General features: G+C 47.0%; 1 protein-coding gene across 3 annotated transcripts in view; it reads right to left on the bottom strand.

Moving 5' to 3' along the window:
* gabrb3 (gamma-aminobutyric acid type A receptor subunit beta3) overlaps positions 1-25,174 on the bottom strand; it is a 628,623-nt gene that overhangs the window by 400,190 nt on the left and 203,259 nt on the right. The window contains exon 1 of one of the 3 annotated variants that reach the window (XM_038817634.1): positions 92-1,034. The exons of the other annotated variants lie outside the window; for them this stretch is intronic. Within the exon in view, the coding sequence (XP_038673562.1) occupies positions 92-174 (83 nt within the window). The 5' untranslated portion in view covers positions 175-1,034. Of the gene's footprint in view, positions 1-91; positions 1,035-25,174 lie in introns of those variants that run through there. 3 annotated transcript variants of the gene reach the window in all.

Raw genomic sequence — 25,174 nt, 5'->3', positions numbered from 1 at the left:
CAAAAACACAAGGAGGAAGAGAGAAAGTCGACCCCATTTCTCATCGCACTCAATAACGTGAGCGGCCGCCTTCCACGTTGGAGATTCTTACCTCTGAGCGCAGCAGACAACTGCCACCAGTACTACGGGCGCTGAGAGAATATTAAAGTACCGTCTTCTCTGGTATGTCCACATTCCTCGGTTGTTTGGTTAGTAACTAGTTCGTGGGTTAAAAATGGCAAATTTATGGCACAATGCGGAATACCCTTCAAATCCAAAAGCATCCGTGAAGAATGCAGAGCACACATTCACCCCTTCAATAACATGGCTCATAGATGATTACAGAGAGAGAGAGAGAGAAACACCAAGAATGTATCTCAGTGGTGTGCTGAACACGACGCAGTTAATTCTTCCGAGTAAAATCTAGTGGTCCTTCAAGAATGGATTCATTTTGCCAAAAAAAAACACACACACGGCTCAGGCGGTTGCAGTAGGTTTTTTTTTTCTCCCTTCCTTGCAACCAACCAACCCCCCTTCCTCCTCCTCTTCTATCTCTTTGTTTTCCTCTTTTGGCTCTTCACTCCCATAGACGGTCGGATTTCAGATCTCCACACATTCCCATATTCAGAGACGGTTTGCCAGCTCCGGGCTCTCTCTCTCACACACACACACACACACACAGGAGGGAGGGAGGGGAAAGGTGGGATGGAGACGTTGACACTGCTTAAGAAAAACACATTTCAGACCTCATCCTTACAGGCTCGGCGCTAAAGCAATAGAAGCGGCCACACGATAACAACACATCCAGCTCGCTCCCATCCCCACATCGATCGTGGCAGGAAAGGGTGGCGGAGGAGGGAGAGAGGGGAAGGGAATTGCTAAGTCCTGTTTTTTCCCCCTCCACACTGGGGTTTCACATAGCAATCTCTCTCTCTCTCTCTGCTACTGCTGATTGTGGTGATGATGAGGCTAGTGGGGGGAGGGGGGTGCTCGATTTGGACACGAGTTGGTGGAAATTCAGATGCCTGGTTCCAAGATCCCAAAAAAAAATGAAATGTATGTGCGGAAACCATGTGATAAAATGCTGGGTGTCAGCCTCGACGTGATTGTAGCAGAGCCCAGATTGACGTGGGAGTCAGCCATCCAGCAGTGGGGCGAGCCCAGAGCAACATCACCAGCAAGGAATAGAATCCGTCTGATCAGAGATCAGAGGGAGGGACGTTGAGTCTTGGAGGGTTGGAACAGTGGCTGTCGGGGAGGGAGGGATGTGTGGAGAAGGGATCGCACCGTCTCAAACACAGTGATTTGGGCTCAAGTTGATTTTTTTCAGAGTGGGTGTGTGTGTGTTTGTGCCTAATCGGCGCCAGTGAGGGGGAACCCACAGCAACAACCCTCTCTCCAACTGACCTTTGGCATTGCCATCTTCAACCGGCAGCCAATCCATCTCAGGCACCCATCACTCACAAAGCGGTATTTAAAAAAACAAAAGAGGCGAAGAGTCCCAAAGCCATCGAGTTGGGGTTAACAACAAACAAACAACTCGAACCATCGAGAGGACAGCTTTAGAATAATGTCAACAACCATCGTCAATCGAAGACAGCGATCTCGCTGATGTTTCTGTGTCTGCCACTAAAATTGAACAGCATTAAATGGAGCCAGCCGATTGTGTTTTAATTGGTGCTCACTGACAGCCATGGTTTCGAGGTTTCAAAAGTTTGAGAGGTTGGGTATTTCGAGCCCCCGTCTGGTGACCCGGTGGGTTATCTTATGTCATTTCTCACTGATGTCAATTCCCATTTTAAAGGATAACAAGGGGCATTCAGCCAGACCCGATGTGGCCCAACTGGATTCCTGAGCTGGCATTGGTCAGAAGCGAATGAATTGGCGGCAACCGGATGGCCAGGGAGATAGACATGAATCGCCGTTCAAGAGTAGGTCCCAGTGCCAGAGCTTTGACAAGGCTGCCTGGGCAAACAGTGCCCACCCCTTGACACACAGAATCGGCCCAACATGACAGTGACTGTACATGCAAAGGCTGATGATGTGCCCCAGGCAGTGTAATCCAAGGCTGTGTGATCTCCATGGAGACAACCACATTTCCCCGTTTCAAAAAAAACTTGCTGATGGAAAGGATGGAATAAAAACCGACGGATGTCGAAGGCTTTGCAGAAGGCATCCAGTTTTAAAGGTGAATCAAATAATACCCTGTTTCCCCCCCCCCCCCCCCCCCCCCCCCCCCCAACTGGCACATATGAATTAACCCGCACACTGCACAGGGTGAGCTCATGATTAATTCCAGGAGCTTTGGTCTACGCTGTTGCCCTCCTATCGGTTGCTAATACTATCCATGTTGGAAGTGAAGTATTATGCTATCGATTTACTATAAGCTGAACATTAGCACAGCATCATGATATAAACGACTTAATCTAGAGAGGCCATTGTGCTAACCCAGGTCAACATGCATCATTTGTCTCCCGTGATAATTTCAATGTATTTTACGTATACACTTATCGTTTTGCATATAAATCATTATTTAATGCTTTGGTGGTGTCTCCTCGCCCTCTAGTCCAGGTAGTTCTAGCAACAAAAAAACAAGTTCAAAGGGAAAGACAATGCCCCCACCTACACACAAAAAATGTCACATTCTTGGGTCAGGTTACTCACGGGTTTTTCTCTCTCCAAATAATGACTTTCAGATCAACTGTAATTTATTGCCAGATCAACATTGACGATGTTATAAAAAGGTTATTATGAGAGACGACTCGTTGGCCATCTAGAGATAATGCTGCCCCATCATGCATTGTGCTCCAGACTTCCCATAACATGAGCTGCAACATCAGTCCGTGGAAGGTTTGCCCAGAACCAGATTCTCACTCTGCCCTGAGCATTTATCTGTTCACCATGACTTGCATATACCGCCCTCACATCTTTGCACATCCGAGACTAATCATTTAAAAAGGTTCCTTTTCATGATCTCATGGAAATTATTCTATTACCATCAACATGGTAACGTTCTTGAGTCAAATATGTTGTTACATGCCGTAACAGCATAAAAAATTGTGACTGTATAAGTGAAACATAGCCCATCTATGTAAAAGCGGACAATTGGAGAACGATCTCCCGCCTTTAGTCTCATTATTCATTCGCCACACCAACTGTTGACAGTTTAACATTAAAGTAGATGCATCATTGAACAACTATAGGCTTCCATTTAGGGATCCACCGACTGTATATATCAATTTCTAGTTTTCCTTATTGAACTTCTCGCTGACATACAGATAACAAATTGGTTAAGCAAATGTTTTGACTTCCACCCTTAACTGCCATATTTTTAACATGAAACTCAAAAATATTTCTTTCTCAATTTCTTAACATGGGGAGTTCTTAAAATCCATACATTCTCATTGATTCAGAAAGTCTGACCAGACAACAGGGCATGTTTAATTTTCACTACAATTGGTTATGGATATTGAAACTATTCAATCGGATCACTAATGTGCTTACAAGGGTGTCACAGCACTGATAATATGGCCGTTAAACTTCACCAGTTCCACACTCACTAGCCATATATTCCTTCCATCACTCTTCTACGCAAGGACATATTTAGTCAAAAATGGTGAAATAAATTAAATTACCAGCCTTGTTTCTTTACAAAAATTGACCAGGTTTCCTAAGTCTCGCATGTTTTCCCCTTTCATGCACAAGCCTCAAACATTTCCTATAAAAGAGATGCTACATTTTTAAAATGTACCTGGTCTTGGATCCAGGATTATCTCTGATTGGTGTTTATCTTTGATTCCATAGCACTTAAGCATCACTACTAATTTTATAATTCACTCACCAATGATCTCCACCACATAATGAGAAGATTGAGAAGATGCAATTGCAGTTCTTCAGTCTCACAACATAATGTCCAAACTTGGACAATGTACAGCATAGAATCCTGAGACTTAGTGGCATTGATGTTGAGATGCGCTACTCAATCAGGATTGCAGTTAAAAATAATTTTTGATATTGGCGGAAACTAGAACCTTAAAACTTTTTTTGTTGCTGTGCATTACCTCTGAAATGTAGTCTTTCCTCCAATAAATTTTCCTATAAATAAATGACTGAAGGCTTCATGCAACTGTAGCCTTTCGCAAAGCATTGCTAACTTATAAAGTCTGAACCAAAGGTTTCAAACAAAGTGATTACCGAAGAGCTCTTGACATCAGTACAGGAAAGGGTTGATACTACGGCGCTACATTTAGCATTTTACAGACTCAAGACAATTTAGTAGACATATAAATCAAAATCAGTATTTTCTTTCACAGGGAAAGATAACTGAAATATTCACAAGTTGCAATGTGCTTCATATCTATGCTGTAGATAATTCTAGAGCAAACATTTCTGGCTAATTTTATTTAGGCCTAAGTAATGCATATGATAACAACAAATTGTTGGAACAGTAGTACAATTATCTTGCAAGACATATTTCAGACTGCAATATTTCTAGATGGAGAGAAAATCAGACCTGTAAGACCAATTTCAAGTAAAATTAATTTAGGAAATAAAAATGTAAGAGTTCAGCAGATCCTTTTTAAGCCTGACTTCTGCCCTGGCATATTTTCATAAGGAAGGTAATGCATATGTAGGAAATATTATCTGTGAAATATTGGCTCAGGTGGTCTTGTGGTGTAGTGAGTAGCATCTCTGCCTATGAGCCAGAAGCTGTGGGTTCATGTCCCACTCCAGGACCTGATGGCCAAGGAAGTTGCATTCATAACGCACCCAAACAAGTTGCGTATTGACTTGTAAATCTTTCCAACAAATTCCAATGGGAGGTGGTGGAAGTGAAAAGAGTCCTGGTCAGCCAAGTGATAGAAAGAGCAGTAGGGCCTCAACCATCACGATGCATAGCTCCAGAATGCAACATACTTTTATAAGAGCAGGTTGCCACAGCAACTCAGACTCCTTGGAGAGCCAGTTAGCTGGACAACTGGAGTGCATCACACTGGTGCTAATGGCATTGAGTTTGATATCCATTCCATCTGGGGTGGCTCTTTACCTCCCTTGCTGAAGGTTGTGGCATTGCCCGGTTGGAACTCCTAGGATAGAGAACTAAAGAAGAATCTTGCCTCACTAACAAACTAAGGTGTATGAGTCTATAGTATTTCTCATGCGTAAACTGAAGCGTGCAAAATGGACATCTCGTATAGCTGATAGCAGAGCTTTTAATGCCACTGGTCACATACTACCTACTGGGAGGTGCTCTAAATAGGCACATCATAAGATCAGTTAGATAATAATTGATGTTGTTTTTGGCAGTTCCTTTATCCATAGAATCTACTGAATAGCTACAGTGCAGAAGGAAACCATTTGGTCCATCGTAACCTTCAGAAACGGCCCACCTCCCCACCCCATCCCCGTAACCTAACCGACACATCTTTGGTCTGCAAGGGACAATTTTAGCATGGCCAATCCATCTAACTTGCACATCTTTGGACTGTGGGAGGAAACCGAAGCCCCGGAGGAAACCCACGCAGAGATGGAAAAAAGGTGTAAACTCCACAGAGATAGTCACCCAAGGTGACATTAGATGAAGAGTTTCTTGCATCATTTTCGAATGGTAAGTTCAGCTTATCGGACAGAAAAAACCCTACAAGTACAGCATTTGAAGTGAGATGCCTCACACATGTATTTGGCAAGAATATGAAAAAATATGGTTATTCTGTTTTATCTTCCACAACTGAATTTATTTCCACTACTTTAACTGTTGATTAACTATCCTATTTTATCTGATTTGACCTATTTCTTAATGCCCTTTATATTAACATAAGCATGAATAAGAGGTCATTTTAATCAATCTCCCCCCACCTTCTCCCCAGTAGAAAAAGAAGAGGATGGAGTCAAATGTCCACTTTTACTTTCAGTAACACTTTGAAAGGGTTAAAGGGGCAATTGGTCGGATTTAATTCCTTCAGTGTCCCACAAGTTAGGTTCGGCTAAATTACCTCCAAATGTCCTATAATATGATCCTTGATAGCTGATGTTCATTTGTGCTTAAACTATAGGAGCTCTCTATTCATGGGATTGAGGGTTATTCAGGTGGTTGTGGCCTACAGTCAGCTAACTTCAAACCACTGGGAGCTTGCACGCCAATTTTATAAGACATCAAAAAGGGTACATTGCCATGACGTGGCTTAAGTGTCTATTTCAAAATAGTATTTCAAGAAGACCTGCTTCAAAACATATGTTTTTTTATATATAAATATATATTTCTTAGTCCCGATAACTAATTCTTCAAAAGAATACAAACAATAACAGGTGGCACACTTTGGAGAGCTAGCAGTCTTTCGATGGCTACTGATGCCCAACACTCAGCCTTTAGCCTGTGCGAATGCCAATCTCAGCAGAACCTTTGCGAAGAACTATATTTTTAAAATCTTGCAATATTCCAAGATGGCGCTGGAGTGTGGCGATTCTCTGCGAGCTCTCTCCACAGATCCTCTCCCTATATCTCTTATAAACGTACTAACCTTTTAAAATTGAATTTTAACACTATCTCTAATATTTACGTTCCATATGCTTCACCCGCTTCCTGTGTCTATGCATTTGCATTGTGTATGTATGTATGCCCTATGTTTTTTTTTCATGTACGGAATGATTTGTATGGACTGCATGCAGAACAATACTTTTCACTGTACCCCGGTACACATGACAATAAATCAAATCAAATCAACTCAAATCAAAATGGAATGGTTTTGCAGAAGATCAATTTGTTCAAGTATAGGTCAAAGAAATGAGACTATGAAATGATAGTCTGGCAGTTTTGCACTGGGTCCATATTATTGTGCCCTACATATTACTTTACATTTCTTTATATTAAATTCTATTTGTGATTCAACTGCCCAGTTACTTAATCTGTGAGTTTTCCTGTCATGTGATTATTGAAATGAAGAGCAATGGTACAAAGCACACTTCGTTTCTGCTGCCTTAGGCTGTCTTGACAAATTATCACATCTGCTTCATTGTATTCTTCCTGAGCTACTTTTATAACACATTGATATTCATGGATGATGCGCTTTCATTTCTAAAGCCTTCCCCATGCTGCCACCAAGAGATTTACAGGTCACATGCACAGAACAATGCAATGACAACTATATGGTTTATTTAAAGGATATTAAGGTTATTCAGTCCCTTTTTGAAATACACTAAATCAATGTGCATAGTTTTTTTATCACTTTATATCATTTTCACCAGGACATCTAACACTTAGTTATGATGTACTCAATTTAAAACAGGTAGAATTCTAGAATAATAAACGCATAGACTTTGAAAGGCACACCATGTTACCTTCAATTCCTAATGTCAGTAGATGATGATTGCTTTGCTATCTCCAGGTTATTGCTATTTGTTGGTGGATCCATGTGATAGAAATCTCGTTCCCAATGTTCACAACTTATTTAAATAGCTGACCAGCAAACATGTTATGGCACAAATTCAGAAAAGATCAATCAAGCAACTTATTTCTCAAATGGTACGATTGTAGAACCTCAATACTAATACGTAAATTTTCAGTTAAATGCTGAGTCATGATTTTATTTTGTCTCGGAAGGAGCGATCTTCAGCCGCCAGTGAGGACGGCGACGTGAGCAGAAAATTCGGCGGGAATCAAAAAAATATTTTTTAATTTTTGAGGCCCCTCACCATTGATGTGATGAGAAAAGCACCATGGAAGCCGGGAACCTCATTTTAGAACAAAGAACAAAGAAAAATACAGCACAGGAACAGGCCCTTCGGCCCTCCAAGCCTGCGCCAACCATGCTAAAACAAAGCACACTTCGTTTCTGCTGCCTTAGGCTGTCTTGACAAATTATCACATCTGCTTCATTGTATTCTTCCTGAGCTACTTTTATAACACATTGATATTCATGGATGATGCGCTTTCATTTCTAAAGCCTTCCCCATGCTGCCACCAAGAGATTTACAGGTCACATGCACAGAACAATGCAATGACAACTATATGGTTTATTTAAAGGATATTAAGGTTATTCAGTCCCTTTTTGAAATACACTAAATCAATGTGCATAGTTTTTTTATCACTTTATATCATTTTCACCAGGACATCTAACACTTAGTTATGATGTACTCAATTTAAAACAGGTAGAATTCTAGAATAATAAACGCATAGACTTTGAAAGGCACACCATGTTACCTTCAATTCCTAATGTCAGTAGATGATGATTGCTTTGCTATCTCCAGGTTATTGCTATTTGTTGGTGGATCCATGTGATAGAAATCTCGTTCCCAATGTTCACAACTTATTTAAATAGCTGACCAGCAAACATGTTATGGCACAAATTCAGAAAAGATCAATCAAGCAACTTATTTCTCAAATGGTACGATTGTAGAACGTCAATACTAATACGTAAATTTTCAGTTAAATGCTGAGTCATGATTTTATTTTGTCTCGGAAGGAGCGATCTTCAGCCGCCAGTGAGGACGGCGACGTGAGCAGAAAATTCGGCGGGAATCAAAAAAATATTTTTTAATTTTTGAGGCCCCTCACCATTGATGTGATGAGAAAAGCACCATGGAAGCCGGGAACCTCATTTTAGAACAAAGAACAAAGAAAAATACAGCACAGGAACAGGCCCTTCGGCCCTCCAAGCCTGCGCCAACCATGCTAAAATTTTCTACACTTCCGGGGTCCATATCCCTCTATTCCCATCCTAATATTTAATACATTATATTATCATTAGCGAGCCCTCCCGGACATCTCTCCTCAATGAATATTCATCGGTCTCACCGGTGCGACTACATCAGCTGTATGAAAACGAGAGCCTGACGACCTTACCTCAGAAGGAGATATCGGTCGTGAATGCTCAGGTCGCCATAACCATCCATGTGCCAGTCACTGACGTGGTAGTTGAGTGCACTCGCGTGACCCAGATAAGTTTATCTGAGGGACGTGTGTGGGTTCGTGGTTCAGGGGACTGGTTCAATATCAGCATCTCAAGAGGTGGGATTGCTTATAAACCTTAGCTGCCCTTCATGGCTGTGAGTCTCTAGGTGTGAAGGGGTCTTGTGGCTGGTAGGCAGGCAACACTCCCCCTTGCTGGGCTTGTGGTGATATCACTGCTGAAGGATTGCCCTTCTAAAGTGGCAGCTGGAAATTGGGTGGGAGCTGTTGAGCCCTTAGGCTCAGCACTGGGTGAGGGAGGGGGAACTGTCAGGTTCTTGGGTGGGGTCCAATGAGAGGCCAGGCTAAATGGGCAGAGTGGGAGCTCTGACAAAGGCTGCTTTCCAGCCTCAGGAGGTCTAAAGACCCTCACCTTGGGGAAGGATGACTACAGTTAGGAATGAACACCCACACACAGGCAGCACTGTGAAGCCAGAGGGCAAGAGCTGTATCAAAATGTAAGGCCACTGGTTATGGAGGCCAAGCTGTCAGGCATCTATGCCTGCGTGGTTGGCTGTTCAAGTTGGAAGGCTCATTTATTCTGCAGCCCATGTGAGTGGAGGGAATAAGGGTACCCTGCAAGGATGAAGGTGACATGCTAATTTCAGTCTTCACATGTATCAGGTGTGCCTCGCCTGCCATAGGGGAAACCAGTTAACTAACCAGTTCCCTGACCTTTCCTTGATGGGTGAATTGTGTCAATTTAGTCAGCATTGCAATGTGTGTGTGTCACTGATTGGCGCCCAATCACTCACATCCACATAACAGACAGGTGCCACAGATTTCGTCCCCAATGTTATGCTTTATAAGTAGTTCATCAGTCACTCCATTCAAGGAATGATGTGGGGCAGTGTCTTGTTCCCCTGTGAGGTAAGAATGCAGGACCATTGAATGCAACTGACCTGGCTCCTTACCATTGGGGGAGTCAAGCGACCCACTGATGCTCTCATGGATCAAAGGGTTTCACTGAGGTAAGTTGAGAGGGACAACTGTGGGGAAATGGCTATTGTTTGACAGGGGAGGGAGTAGGATTCATTGGGCGGCAAGATGGTGCGATGGTTAGCAATGCTGCCTCACAGTGCCAGGGACCCGGATTCAGACTGACCTTAGGTGATTGTTTGTGTAGAGTTTGCATGTTCTCCCTGTATCTGCGTGGGTTTCCTCTGAGTGCTCTGGTTTCCCCCCACAATCCAAAGATCTACAGGTTAGGTGGATTGGCCATGCTAAATTTTTCCCTTAGTGTCCAAAGATATGCAGGTTAAGGTGGGGTTACAGGGTAGGGCGGGGGAAAGGGCCTAGGTATGGTGCTCTTTCAGAGGGTCAGAGCAGACACAGTGGGCCAAATGGCCTCCTTCTGCACTGATGGGATTCTATGGATCTATAGAAAGATGCTCACATTGGTGAATGTGCGTGAGTTGATGTCCCAGATCCTGAAAGGGCTGTGGGTCAGGGCATTGTCAGGAATCCTCATCGCTCATTTTGATGTTCTCTTCCTTTTAGTTTTTGATTCTGGAGAATCATGGAGCCAGTCGAGCTGGCAATTCTTTTGATTACAATTGAACAACAGCAGCAACATTGACGTGCCGCTGCACACACCGCCCCAAGAGGAGGGGGAGGCAGGACCCGCTGATCTCCCAGGAGCATGGCATCAAGTGGCAGAGCCTCGGTGGTGGTACTACCAGCCGCTGGTATACGTCCTACCTCCAGATGCCTGAGGTCAGTGCTGGAGAAGGCTGAGTTTTCCCCGGGGGTTGGTGATCAACTTTGCCAGGTGATTCAAGAGCTAGCACCAAATGGACTGGGAGGTCACCCATTGCCTGTGGCCCTGAAAGTCACTGCCCCTCTGAACATCTGTGTCAGCGACTCGTTCCAAGGCTGCACGGGTAAACTGTGTGTTATCTCCCAGTCAGAAGCACACAGGGCAAATGTGAGGTCACAGATGCGCTATTTGTGAAGGCCCATCTCTACATCAACTTGGGACCAGGATCAGGACGCCAGGGCTAGGGGCTTCTCCCACACAGCTGTTATGTCCCAGATGCACGGGGTTATTGACTGCACCCACGTATCTCTGCATTCTCCATGGTGACATGGAGCAGCATTTTTGAACCTCAACATTTTTACAGATACACCATAGAAGGCATCCTTCCTATCTGGCTGCATCATAACCTCGTATGGCAACTGCTCGGCCCAGGACCGCAAGAAACTTCAGAAAGTCGTGAACACAGCCCAGTCCATCACACAAATCTGCCTCCCATCCACTGACTCCATCGACACCTCCCACTGCCTGGGGAAAGTGGGCAGCATGATCAAAGACCCTTCCCACCCGGCTTACTCACACTTCCAACTTCTTCCATCGAGCAGCAGATACAAAAGTCTGAGAACACGCACAAACATACTCAAAGAAAGCTTCTTTCCGGCTTTTACCAGACTCCTAAATGACCCTCTTAATGACTGACCTGATTAACACTACACCCCTGTATGCTTCACCCGATGCCGGTGTTATCTAGTTACATTGTATACCTTGTGTTGCCCTATTTTGTATTTTCTTTGCTTTCCTTTTCTTTTCATGTACTTAATGATCTGTTGAGCTGCTTGCAGAAAAATACTTTTCACTGTACCTTGGCCCACGTGACCAGAATGAAATCCAATCCAAAGGATTCCACTCCCGCAATGTTCAGGTTGCCTGTGATTGTCTGCAATACACATCATGCAGATGTGTGCCGACTTCCCAGAGAGCATTCATGATTGTTACATCATGAGGAACTTGTAGATCCTAGCTGTTTTGGAGGGGGAGCAGTGGCCGGATGGGATGGCTATGGGGGACAAAGGGTATCTGTTCAGTAGGTGGCTGGTGATAGCAATACGGAGGCAGCCTCCACCTATCGCTGGCCCTCTATCCAGCCTTACTGCTCCACTATCCACCCACCTCCCCAGCCTCCACCTATCGCTGGCCCTCTATCCAGCCTTACTGCTCCACCATCCACCCACCTCCCCAGCCTCCACCTATCGCTGGCCCTCTGTCCAGCCTTACTGCTCCACTATCCACCCACCTCCCCGACAACAGTACAAATCTCATCCTATTTCCAATTCTCTATAGCTCTGATGAAGAGTCATCCAGACTCGAAATGTTAGCTCCGTCCTTTGTTCACGGATGCTGGAAAATTAGACTTTCCATCATTTTCTGTTTCAGATTCCAGCATCCGCAGTAATTTGCTTTTATATTATAGGAGAGGCTGAAGCATTGATGATAGGGGCGGGATGGGGGATTTAACTTTCCATGGATGGGGGCTTTGGGGGTAGTCCATGCCAACAGTGGCGCATCTTTACCAATTCATCAGTGTGGTAGGTGGGAGAGACATTGTGCTGCCATTCTCACACAGCACAGGATGACGTGCCGAATGTACACAGAAGTTTGCGGAGCATGGCGCCATGACATGACAGCGTAAAGGATCGGTATGGGTGAACAAAGTGACTTTTAAGACAAGTCCTATGTTACAATGTTGACTTATCTCTACTATTGCTTAGGTTCACCCACACCCATGAGGTTTCTATGGCTTCATACTATTCCTCACCTACCCGCGATGTCTAGGTGTAGCCCCAGGATACACAGCTGAGGTTGAGGTGGCCTGCTGTTGCCGGAGATAACCTTGGCTGTCATCCACTGGGATGCTGAGACCTTGAATGTCCAGGGCTACCTTCGGGCTGCACGAGTGTTGCAGTGCTGCCTTCCTTAATGTGCGGGGCTGGTGGTGTTCCGCTCACAGTGAGGGGGGGGCGCCAGATGGGCTGGACACCCTGTGGTCCCTCGGTGGAAAGTCTGAGGCTATGTTCCTGCCTATCCTCTTCCCCTTAGGTGCCCAGGGGCCTGTAGGATCCTCCATTGGAGAGAGGAGCAGCTGGAGTGAGATCCAGAAGCCCACTCATGCCTGCACCAAGCAGGTGAACCCCTGCACCGTGGAGCTCATGCCCTCAGCCATGGAGTTGATGGGCTGAACCATGTAGTGGACGTTCCCCACCACTAATATCCTGCACTAAGGTCTCCACTGCGGATGCCACCCTTGGAGTGTTGCCTTGTTGTGTTGGAGTGATGGCACCATCTCCTCGGGCAGTAGGCTTTAGGATTCCTCCTTCAGCCTTGCAGTCGGAAGACGGATGCTGTCATCCCTTCCTGATGCTCACGATTCTGCCTTTGCAGCTCCAGGATGACCTTACCCAGGGACACATCATCCGATCGCACCAGTTGTGCTCGAGTTTGTCCTGCAACGAGACACATGGGGAGAGAATAGGCGGGAGTCCTGGCGGGGCAGATGGTGATGAATTCTGGCATGTGTGGAATGTGAATGGGCATGAGGATGTGTAATTACAAGCGGGACCATGGCGAGTGGTGGGAGCGAGGGACACCTTGACAAGTGTTGAGAATCAGCGAGGTGGTTGGGTTAGAGATCACCGTGCAGGCGTGATAGGTCTGTGAAGGGGTGCAGCGGAAGACATTGGGGGCAGACAAACCATGCTGCACGAAGAAGGTCATTCATCTTCACCTGGCACTTTTGCCTTAGACAGTGAGCTGGCACTCATTATCACGGCCACTGCCTCTCGGGATGCTTGATGGACATTTGCACGATCGCTGGGAGAGGCTGTCATGCCTTTGCTCCACACCACCTCGGAATTTGGTGAAGGATCCCTCTGAAATGCAGTGCTGTCTTTTGGCAGCTATCACCCTGTCTGGACTTGGAACAGTGCAGGAGTACTGGGGAGACGTTCAAAAGGAGTCCCCCAATGATTACAAGGATTTAAGTGTTCCCAGAGACAAGTGACTATGGGCACAGCGTGAATCACATGGGAAAAACATTTGGCCAATTATTTAATGGGGTTTCCAGCCATCAGCATCGCCTGCTTCTCTCTGGGTTTCTCACTGGAACTAACACTTTGAAAAATATGGTAAGATTCCGCCTAATGGATCTGTTATTTCTTGATTAGTAATAGAGAGGAATTCCTAATGGAAGCTACAGCAATCCATTATCTGGACAAAATCATCCGGCCACAATTGTACAAGGCACACTGACCTTTTTTTAAAAATGGCAGAAACGTTCTTAAAAATTAGTTCAAGAAGATGGCTGCAAGAGGACAGACATCAGAATACACACCTCCCTCAGACTCATCTAGGATGCGGACAAAGGAGCCATGAGTCATGGCAAATCTAACTGAAATTTATGCAGAAGGGTTTCAATAGCCCTGATCAACCGTGGGAGAGACAATGGGCGGGATTCTGCCGTAATCGGCGGGGCGGGCAACTCTGGCGGGATGGAGTGGCGTGAACCACTCCAGTGTCGGGCCACCCAAAAGGTGCGGAATCTTCCGCACCTTCAGGGGCTAGGCCCACCCTGCAGTGGTTTGCGCCCCGCCGGCCGGCGGGGAAAGAGCTTGGTGCCACGCCCAACTGGTGTCGAAGGGCCTCCGCCGGCCAGCACGAGTTGGCGTATGCGTGTGCTGGCATCATCCCAGCGCGTGCGCGGGAGGGTTCGTCTCCGCATCGGCCATCGTGGAGGACCACACAGGCCGATGCGGAGGAATGGAGTGCCCCCACGGCACAGGCCCGTCCGCGGATCGGTGGGCCCTGATCGCGGGCCAGGCACCTCCCAGGGCCAGATCCCCCTACCCCCCCCCCCCCCCCCCAGCACCCCGGTGGCCGCCTGCACCGCCAGGTCCCACCGGTAAGGCCCAACTCCAATTTACACCGGCGGGATTGGCAAAAAATGGGCAGGACTTTGGCCCATTGCGGGCTGGAGAATTCGGGTGGCCCTGGGGCCCATCGAGTCGCGCCGATCCCCACCATTCTCCGAGGTGGGAGACACTATTCACGCCAGGCCGATTTTTGTGGGGCCGGAAAATTCTGAGGACGGCGGGGGCGGGATTCACGCCGACCCCCGGCGATTCTCCGACCCGGCAGGGGTCGGAGAATCCCACCCCATGAGTATGGATATAGGTTTTGTCCCAGCTATACAAATTCTGCCTCCACTAATAGGAAAACGCTTATCAGTTCCCAGCAACTGCTTTGAAACAATTTGCAGAAAATCAGATGTGTCTTAAAACGTTTTGGGACCTTTTCTGATGAAACTGATCATATTAGTTTCATCCTGTAAACAATGAGCGAGCCTTTGTCCTGAAACTTACCGGTGGGAAGGGCCAGACAACTCCATTCAGGCTTTTACCTTTAAAATATTGAACTCCGGACAGAGTAGAGAGATTCTGAGACTACAAGAACAGACTTCAAGGAAGAAAAGACTACAAAAAACGAATAGATTTTTGCCAGAAAAGACTATTGCGTGAAACTCCAAGAAGAATGCAACAGAATTAAGACAAACAGAAAACTACAGGAAGATACTGTTACAAAGGTCCAGCTGTGTTAAAAAGGGAGCAGAGAAGACGTTTTGTGACTTTTAAACCAACTCCAGGAGCAGCGAGTATACTCTCTCAGCCTTTAGAAACTCCCATTAGATCCGGTTGTTGAATTGGGGTGGTTTGGGTGCAAAGGTAATTGTGTAAAAGTAAGATTTTAATGTTGTGCCGCCCTTAGTTTCTTGTTCCTATATCATAGTAGTGGGGTATTGTGTGCTGTGATCAGAGTTTGGTTTTTTTGCAATCTGGATTTTCTTGAATAAAATATTTATTTTTATAATTACCCTTGTTTTGTCCGTCTTTATCTCATTGTCCACTCTAGTGAGTCACAATCATTGCCAGAACATAATTCCGGGGAACAGAACCAAAAAGGAATCTGGGTGCCTCCGAAAACGCTCACTCAGAGGGTCTACTGGTTAGGAATAAACAGTGGTCTCTCTCTCGTGAAGCTGCCCTAGTGAGGCACTTCTGGGTGACATTTCACCATCTACACAAGAGAGACTCGCACAGTCGTAGGTGGCAGTCAGGATAACTGATGTGGCGTAAGGGCAAGTTCACTTGTCAGGTATAAACAGTGAGCCTTGCTCTCTGTCTCTCTCTCCCTTGCAAAGCTGACCCAGTAGGACACTTCCGGGTTGTGGTTTTCAACCCCAGCATGAGAGAGACACCCACAGTTACCAGTGACAGCCAAGATCAGTCTGTGTGGAGTAAAGGAAACCTTTTACACTAATAGATGATTGCTAAACATTTTTACCTACCTCAAATTATAATGGCATTTTTTTCACATTAAAATTAACTGGCACAGCAACAGGGGCAATTTAGTTCCCCTCCCTGCAGTACTTGGGGAATATCCATCATTTTATCTACTTTGGTAGCAGGCGGTAAAGAAGCCAAATGGTATGTTGGCCTTCATAGCAAGAGGATTCGAGTACAGGAGCATCGATGTCTTGCTGCAATTATCCAGGGCCTTGGTGAGACGACACCTGGAATATTGTGTACAGTTTTGGTCTCGTTTTCTGAGGAAGGATTTTCTTGCTCTCGAGGGTGTGCAGCTAAGGTTTAGGGATGGCAGGACTGGCGTATGAAGAGATATTGAATTGGTTAGGATTGTATTCACTGGAGCTCAGAAGAATGATGGGAGATCTCAAAGAAACGGAAATATTCTAGAAGGACGTTTCCGATGGTGGGTGTGACCAGAACTGGGGGTCACAGTCTGATGCTATGGAGTAGACCATTGAGGATAAAGATGAGGAGACATTTCTGCACGTGGAGAATGGGTGGCCTGTGGAATTTGTTACCACAGGAAGTATTTGAGGCCAAAACATTGCATGTTTTCAAGAAGCAAATGGGATCAAAGGATATGGGGGGAAATCTGGAATCGGATATCAAGTTGGATGATAAGCCATGATCATAATGAATGGTGGAGCAGGCTTGAAGGGCCAAATGGATTCCTCCTGCTCCCATTTTCTATGATTCTTTGTTAATCCAAAATCAGTCTTTACTTGAGAGATTTATTCAGAGCGAAACATTACATGTATCTCCTGACTCCATTCATCTCCTGTCAGTAAATGTCCCTTTGTACAGCAGCACGGTGGCACAGTAGTTAGCACTGCCATCTCACAGCTCCGGCAATCAAGGTTCGATTCTGGCCTTGTATGCATGTATGGAATCTGCATGTTCTCCCACGTCTGCGTGGGCTTCCTCCGGCTGCTCCTCTTTCCTCCCACTGTCCAAAGATGTGCAGATTAGGTGGATTGGCCGCGCTAAATTGCCACTTGGTGTCCAAAGGTTAGCTGGGGTTATGGGAATAGGGATGGGGACTGGGCGTAGGTAGGGTATTCTTTTGGAAGGTCAGTGCCGAATCCACTGGAAGGATTCTGTCCACTTTTTGGAGAAAGCGAACAACCAATGAAACTAAAACAAAGAAATTGAGGGAATGTCCGTTTATATGTGCTTAAGTAACATAGAACATAGAACATAGAACGATACAGCGCAGTACAGGCCCTTCGGCCCTCGATGTTGCACCGACATGGAAAAAATCTAAAGGCCATCTAACCTACACTATGCCCTTATCATCCATATGCTTATCCAATAAATTTTAAATGCCCTCAATGTTGGCGAGTTCACTACTGTTGCAAGTTACTGTGAAAAGCCCCTAGTCGCCACATTCCGGCGCCTGTCTGGGGAGGCTGGAACGGGAACCGAACCGTGCTGCTGGCCTACTTGGTCTGCTTTAAAAGCCAGCGATTTAGCCCAGTGAGCTAAACCAGCCCCTATCCCCTCCACTTCTGTTCAATTAACTTCAATTAAAATAATTAACAAGTTACATTTCTCATTGTTGTTCACTGTCCAGTGACACTCTAGTGACACTTGCTACAAAGCATACATGCTTGGATAACAGATTATAATTGGATGCAGATCAGGCTTGATGCTCCCTGCATTGAAATAACCTATTGACCATGTTTAGATTCATGGACAAAGAATAGTCACCTGTTATATGCCAGATCTCTCAACATTATGTTAACAAAACACCTGGAGACAAATGAAGAACACCTAAATTAAAGAAGACTAATTTAATGGATGGTGCTTGTTCGGAGGTTAGTGTCAGTTTCAAGACTCAGCCTGGTTATTTTTTCTTGTCCAAAATCATCTATCTTTCTACTCTTTAGGTCAATCAGAATGCTTACACGAATGCTTACAGTGAAATCATTCCTTATTTCAACTTCTCTAACTTTTAACACATTTTGTTCACCCATCCTGTTCTTCCACAAAATCATTCACTACAACCAGATTACGAACTTGATTCTTCACTGAGAAAAGATTTAACTTCTTAGCCTCTATCACTTGACCATCTAAATTGTAAAATCTTTGCTGTCCAACACTGGGTTGTCGATGCATTGTTGTAAGCATACAAACGTACAAAGCACTCTTTCTGTGGACTATTATTGACTCATGCTTTTTAACATTTCAGTGTCAATTTTTTGCAATTATATTCTGCAGATATTATACAGCCCAACACTTTATTTGCCTTTGAAACTGTTGCCCGACATTGTGGTCACACTTTTTTCAACTCTTATTATTGTATTTACTCTGACTTATCTTATTTATTAATATTCCCTACACTTGGTAATCATGCTTGTTACTTTGTGAATTAAGAATATGCACAGTATTATGTTACATTTCTCTATATTAAATCCTATTTAGTGTTCATCTGCCGTTTTCAAAATTACTCTGTGATTGTGATCTCTGGAGAGCTTAATAGTCCACTGTATAATTTGAAAACATAAGATTTGCAACGTTTGGAGTCTCTGGGGTATCCTACAACTTAATGTGTAATTGTAAACCACATTAACCTTTGAGGTAACCATTCTTCCCAGTAGAGTCCAATTATGCTTCCTGCACCTTTCATGGTTTAAGGTGTTTGGTTTCTTTTCAAATTATTGTCAGTATATTTACAAACTAGTCCAGTGCAAAAAGGTTGGTTGTATGGAAGGAAACACAAAGGCTATCTGTGGCCTGTTTCCCGTTTAACATACAAGCTTTTATCACATTGGAGAAGTTGGCCTCGCAACAGGGAATTTAGCAGATTCTCCTTTAACAATGGTTCACATGAGTTTTTGCTTTTATAATCTTTATTAACGTTACAAGTAGGCTTAAATTAACACTGCAATTAAGTTACTATGAAAATCCCCTAGTCGCCATACTCCGCCGCCTGCTCGGGTACACAGAGGGAGAATTCAGAGTGTCCAATTCACCTAACGAGCATGTCTTTCGGGACTGGTGGGAGGAAACCAAAGCACCCGGAGGAAACCCACGCAGACACGGGGAGAACGTGCAGACTCTGCACAGACGGGAATCGAATCCGGGACCCTGGCGCTGTGAAGCAACAGTGCTAACCACTTCGCTGCTGCGACATCCAGAGTAGAATATATTACAGGCCAGGCTTAGAGAACCCCAAGTGTATCATGGAGTTCACCTGACCCACCACTTTTAATAGATTGTGGTTATGAGGAGCACAAGGACCTACTTTACAGGTGTGATGCAAAGTACTTTTAAAACAAAACCATGTTTATTTATGAATCCAGTTAACACTTTATAAACCCACAGTAAACATCTTAACAAATATCAACACCAATAATCCCCACAGATACAATATTCTATAAGTAACCCTTCATAACTTTCCTAACATCTATAAGTTCTAAAGACCCTTTTTACAGAAAGACTTCAGGTCTAAATTCTCTACAGAAACCGGTATTACTTTGAAATCCTCAAATGAGCTGAAGACAGTCTGTAGTTTGGAGAGAGAGATCATTATACAGCTGCTTGCTTTGCCTGCATATCCAGTTCTCAAAACGAAACTAAAACACACTGTAGCTGCCTGCTCAAAAACGAAAGTGAAAGACAGCCAGCCCAGCTCCACCCACTCTGACATCACTGCAGCTATTTGATAAACACCCAGTTCTTAAAGGTACCCTCACATGACAAATAGTTCTAATTGTTACTACAAATGAGCTCTACCACTTTTGTAATTTTAGCTAGTGTGTTGCAGTTTTGAGTGTTGAAGAAGTTTGGGTCCACATGGGTAGTTGGCCAATTGTGCTTTCTGACAGGTAAATAAATATGAGTGAACATTGTTTATTATGTTGCTCATTTCTGGCTTGTTATCCTCATCTACCTTTCATTTAGATTATTTGGACACAAAAATATGCATTGAGCCTTTAAATCTACATCGACATAGTTGTAACGGATTGGTGACTTGGTCCATAAATAGAGCAGCACAGTGGCGCAGTGGTTAGCATTGCGGCCGATCAGCGCCGAGGTCTCGGGTTCGATCCAGGCTCTGGGTTACTGTCTGTCTGTGTCCCATTCTCCCAGTGTTTCCATGGGTTTTGCCCCCATAATCCAAAGATGTGCAGGGTCGGTGGATTGGTCACGCTAAATTGCCCCTTAAAAAAAACACTTGGTCCATAAAGGACTTCCGATGACGATGATGTACTGAGCAGTGCAGGTCAGGCGGCTGTCCTCCTGCGGACCTGTAAAATAGCCACTTTTTATCAAAAACACACCAGAAAGCCTGGCAACTCGTTCCCCCAACCTTAGTAAAATAGCGGGAGAAGGAGAAAAGTGCTCAGAAAAAGCCAGTCCAGGGGCCGAGCAGAGACCAGAAGTGGAAGGAGCCTGGAAAAGAGACAATCGGACGAGTTGATCAGTGCATGAGGTGACGGAGCGCAGTTTTCGCCGGAGCAAGAAGGACAGACCAGCCACACACAAAGCCCTCCCTCACCGGGGCGGGGTAACTGGATGGCATTCTTCTTGGAAGCAATGAGGGAACACAGGCAGGAGGTGAAAATGGACATCCAGGCAGCTGTGAAGGGCGCAGCGGCTGAAGCCCTGGCACAGATGCAGCTCGCCCTGGACAAAGCGGAAAAGAGACTGGAGGCCCAAGAAGCAACGATCAAAGACCTAGCGAGAGCCGCAACTGACTAGAGTGAATGGATCATGGCCCTGGAGAGACAATGGCGAAGTTGGTTGCGACACAGGGCAGTCTGAGGGGAAAAGTTGAGGACCAAGAGAACCGGTCGAGAAGGCAAAACCTGCGGATCGTGGGCCTACCGGAGGGAATCGAGGGCAGGGACCCCAGAAACTATGTGGCCCAGATGCTAGTCAACCTGGTGGGAAGGGAGACTTTCCCCAACCTGCCAGAAACAGACAGGGTGCACCCGTCGCTGCGACTGAAGCCGAAAACGGGGGCCCAACCAAGGGCAATAATAATGAAACTGCACCAGTACCAGCACTAGGAGAGAATCTTCTGCTGGGCCAGACAGTCCCAAGATCTGCAGTTGGGAAGGACATAAAATTAGAATCTTCCAGGACATTGGGGGTGACCTGGCCAAGCGGAGGACTGAATTTAACAGAGCAAAGACCACGCTGTAAAAGAACAGCGTATGCTTTGGTATGCTGTCCCTAGCCAAACTCGGACACATACCAGGACAAGGAACATTTCTTTACCATCCCAGCCGAGGCAGACAAGTTTGTCGTGGAGTGTGGGCTAGAACAGCGACAACAAGGGAAGCGATAAGGAGCCCACGGGAAGAAACGGCAACACGGCAATGAGCCAACACTGGGGTGGGGGGGGTGGAGAAAAATCCGTTTCTCCCCCCCCCCCCCCCCCCCCCCCCCCCCACCCCCTGCAAACACATTCTGAGCAAAAAACAGCAAGCCACCACCTGAGAGACTGTTTTACACGGGAGAACGTAGCCTCGTTCGAGAGAACGAAGGTAGCGACAGAAAGAAGGTGGTGTGACGTCAGGAGAAGTGCAGGGTAAGATGGGGAAAGAGCGGGCAGAAACTCCAGAGAGTGGGTGAGGGAAATCGGGATAGTAACTCCCGGGAGAGGCGGGGGGGGGTCACCAAACTAGCAGGATGGCTAGCGCTAGGAGCATGCCGCAGACAGAGGCCGCGGCGCACTTCCAACAGGGGGCACAGCGCTTGACAGGGTGCTGGGATGGGAAGGGGGTGAGACAAGCAACAGGGATGGGCGGGACAAATGAGGAGAAGAGCAGGAGGAAGGGGGATAAAAGGGGGGGGGCACAGGACAAGGGAAAAGGGGATGGGAGGGGGACACAGAGAGAGAGAAACAAGAACGGCATTTTTTTTAGAACATACAGTGCAGAAGGAGGCCATTTGGCCCATCGAGTCTGCACCAACCCACTTAAGCCCTCACTTCCACTCTATCCCCATAACCCAATAACCCCTCCTAACGTTTTTGGCCATTAAGGGCAATTTATCATGGGCAATCCACCTAACCTGCACATCTTTGGACTGTGGCAGGAAACCGGAGCACCCGGAGGAAGCCCACGCAGACTCGGGGGGAATGCGCAGACTCCGCACAGACAGTGACCCAGCGGGGCATTATGGCGACAAAGCGCCGCAACCAGGGTCCCAGAACTAAAAAGCACTGTAAGCAACTCCACATAACGGTCTCTGGGCAAAGGAAAACCCCGGAGTGCAGGGACATATCCACATGGTGGACGCACAGTTGGCGGCCATGTTAGGTGCCCGCTGGACAAGGGGAAACCCCAGAGTTCAAGGGCCTGACTGCATGTGGCGAACCGTGGCCATCTTGGACGGCCCCCTAACAAAGAGATACCCCAGAGTGCAGGAGCGTATTCACCAGGTAAGTAGGGTTAAACCCACAGGAGCGGGGGTGATAGAAACCTCCCATCAGGATAGTCACCAGGTATATCAGGAGACTTAACGGCCCTGTGAAAAGATCCAGGGCGCGATTCCCCGCTCCCCACGCCGGGCGGTAGAATCGTGGGAGGGCCCCCCGTGATTCTCCCCCCCCCCCCCCCCCCCCCCCCCCCGCTCAGAAGAATCGGCGCTCGCTGTTTTTCACGGCGAACGGCAATTCTCCGACCCGGATGGGCCGAGCGGCCTGCCGTTCGCAGCCGTTTCACGGCGGCGGCAAACACACCCGGTCGCTGCCGTCATGAAACGGGAGTGTGAAGCCTGTTTGGGGCTTGTTGGTGGCCTAGCAAGGAAAGAGCACCACGACTGTGCTCGGGAGGGGACAGGCCCGCGATCGGTGCCCACCAATCGTCGGCCCGGCGCCCAAATCAGACGCACTACTTCCCCTCCGCCGCCCCGCAAGATCAAGCCGCCACATCATGCGGGGCGGCTGAGGGGGAAAGACGGCCACTGCGCATGCGCGGGTTCGTGCCGTCAGCGCCATGACGTCAGCCGCGCATGCGCGGGTTGGAGCCGGCCAACCTGCGCATGCGCGGCTGACGTCATTAGGCGCGCCGGCCGCGTCATTCTTGGCGCGACGCCCCCGCAGCGGAGAGTTACGGAGCGCCGCTCCTAGCCCCGCCGGGAGGGGAGAATAGGGGGCGAGGAGCGGCCTCCGAGGCCGTCGTGAAACTCGGCCGAGTTCACGACGGCCTTCCCGATTTTTCCCGGGAGCGGAGAATTCCGCCCCCAGTCTTTTCCCACCTGAGAAAAATAAAAGCTGACATCGTCTTCCTCCAAGAGACACACCTGAGAGAGCAGGACCGACTGTGGGTGGGACAGACCTACCATTCCTGCTACGGGACGAGGGCCTGGGGGGGTGGCAATACTAATCAATAAGAGGATGATGTTTACCACGTCAAGGACAGTTACGGGCGCAGGGGACGGACATCATGGTCAGTGTTGTCGTAGACGGGGCACCAGTAGTCCTGGTTAACATGTACGCTCCCAACTGGGATGACACGGAATTTATAAAAAAGACCATGGCAGAAATCCCTGACATAGATACACACCGACTGATCATGGGAGGGGACTTTAACTGCGTATAGGACCCCACGGGATGGACAGGTCGAACCCTAAAATGGAAAAGACCTCCAACATGGCAAAGGAACTCGGTCTCTTTATGGAGCAGATGGGGGCAGTGGACTCATGGTGATTCACCCACCCAAGGGAAAAGGAGTTCTCCTTCTGTTCCACAATCCATAATGTATATTCTAGGATCGACTTCTTTGCGGTGGGGAAAGCGGTGCTTCCAGGGCTGGTGAGCGCAGAATACATTGCAATAGTAATCTCCGACCACGCTCCACATTATATGGATGTGAGGTTGGAGACGGGCAGTTCCCAACGCCCCTCATGGAGGTTGGACACTGCACTACTGGCTAACAAGGTCTTTAGTGAGAAAATATCACGGGCCATAGCTGAAAACATAAAGGACAACCAGAACGGGGAGGTCTCGCCCTCCACATTCTGGGAGGCGCTAAAGTATGTGATTAGAGGAGAAATTATCGCCCTTAAAGCGTGAAGAGACAGGGAGGAGAGAGCGTCTAGGCAACAGCTAGTCGACTCCATACTGGAGGTAGACCGTAAATACTCCGAGACGTGACCCTGACTGTAGAGCTCCTGATGGACAGGAAAAAACTACATATGGAATTTGACCTGCTCTACATGAGGAGAGCAGTGCACCAACTCCGCCAGGCACAGGGGACTCTGTACGATTACGGAGTCAAAGCCAGCCGCCTGCTGGCACACCAGCTGAGAAAGCAGGCATGTCACAAGAGAGATCACGCAAATTAGAGACAGCAGAGGCACATTGGAAACGGACCCGGACAAGGTCAACAAAGCCTTTTTACCAGGGACAGTACACCTCGGAGCCCCCAGCAGGGGATCAAGCAGTTCCTCGATGGACTTGAAATGCCAGTCGTGGGGGAAGACAGGAAATGGGGCCTGGAAGCACCACTGGAACTAGGAGAGGTCATGGAGAGTACAAGCTCCATGCAGGTATGGAAGGCACTGGGACCAGACAGATTCCCGGCGGACTTCTACAAAGATTTGCGACAGCACTGGCCCTGCACCTGCGGGAGATGTTCGCAGACCCGCTGGCAAAGGGCACATTGCCACCTGCACTAGCACAAGCCTCAATCTCGCTAATACCTAAAAAAGACAAAGACCCAACAGAATGCGATTCATACAGACCCATCTCACAACTAAACATGGATGCCAAAATATTGGCAAAAATCCTAGCCAAAAGGCTGAATAACTGTGTCCCGGAGGTGGTCGCAGAAGACCAAACAGACTTTGTCAAAGGTAGGCAGCTAACATCGAACATCAGGCGCCTGATGAACGTGATCATGACCCCATCTGGGGAGAGAACACGTGTCGTGATCGTCTCCCTGGATGCAAAAAAGGCCTTCAACAGAGTTGAATGGAAGTACCTCAAAGAGGTACTGGAGCAGTTCAGGCTCGGAACAGGATTCACCGCCTGGGTAAAGCCCAGCCCGCTCCTCTACCTGCAAAGGGTGCGGCGAAAAGGGCCATTTTGTGGCGGTATGCCAGACCCCGGCGGTC

Source organism: Scyliorhinus canicula, chromosome 14, assembly GCF_902713615.1.
Source record: "Scyliorhinus canicula chromosome 14, sScyCan1.1, whole genome shotgun sequence".
Taxonomy (NCBI): domain Eukaryota; kingdom Metazoa; phylum Chordata; class Chondrichthyes; order Carcharhiniformes; family Scyliorhinidae; genus Scyliorhinus; species Scyliorhinus canicula.
This window is presented reverse-complemented; position numbering and strand designations above follow the sequence as displayed.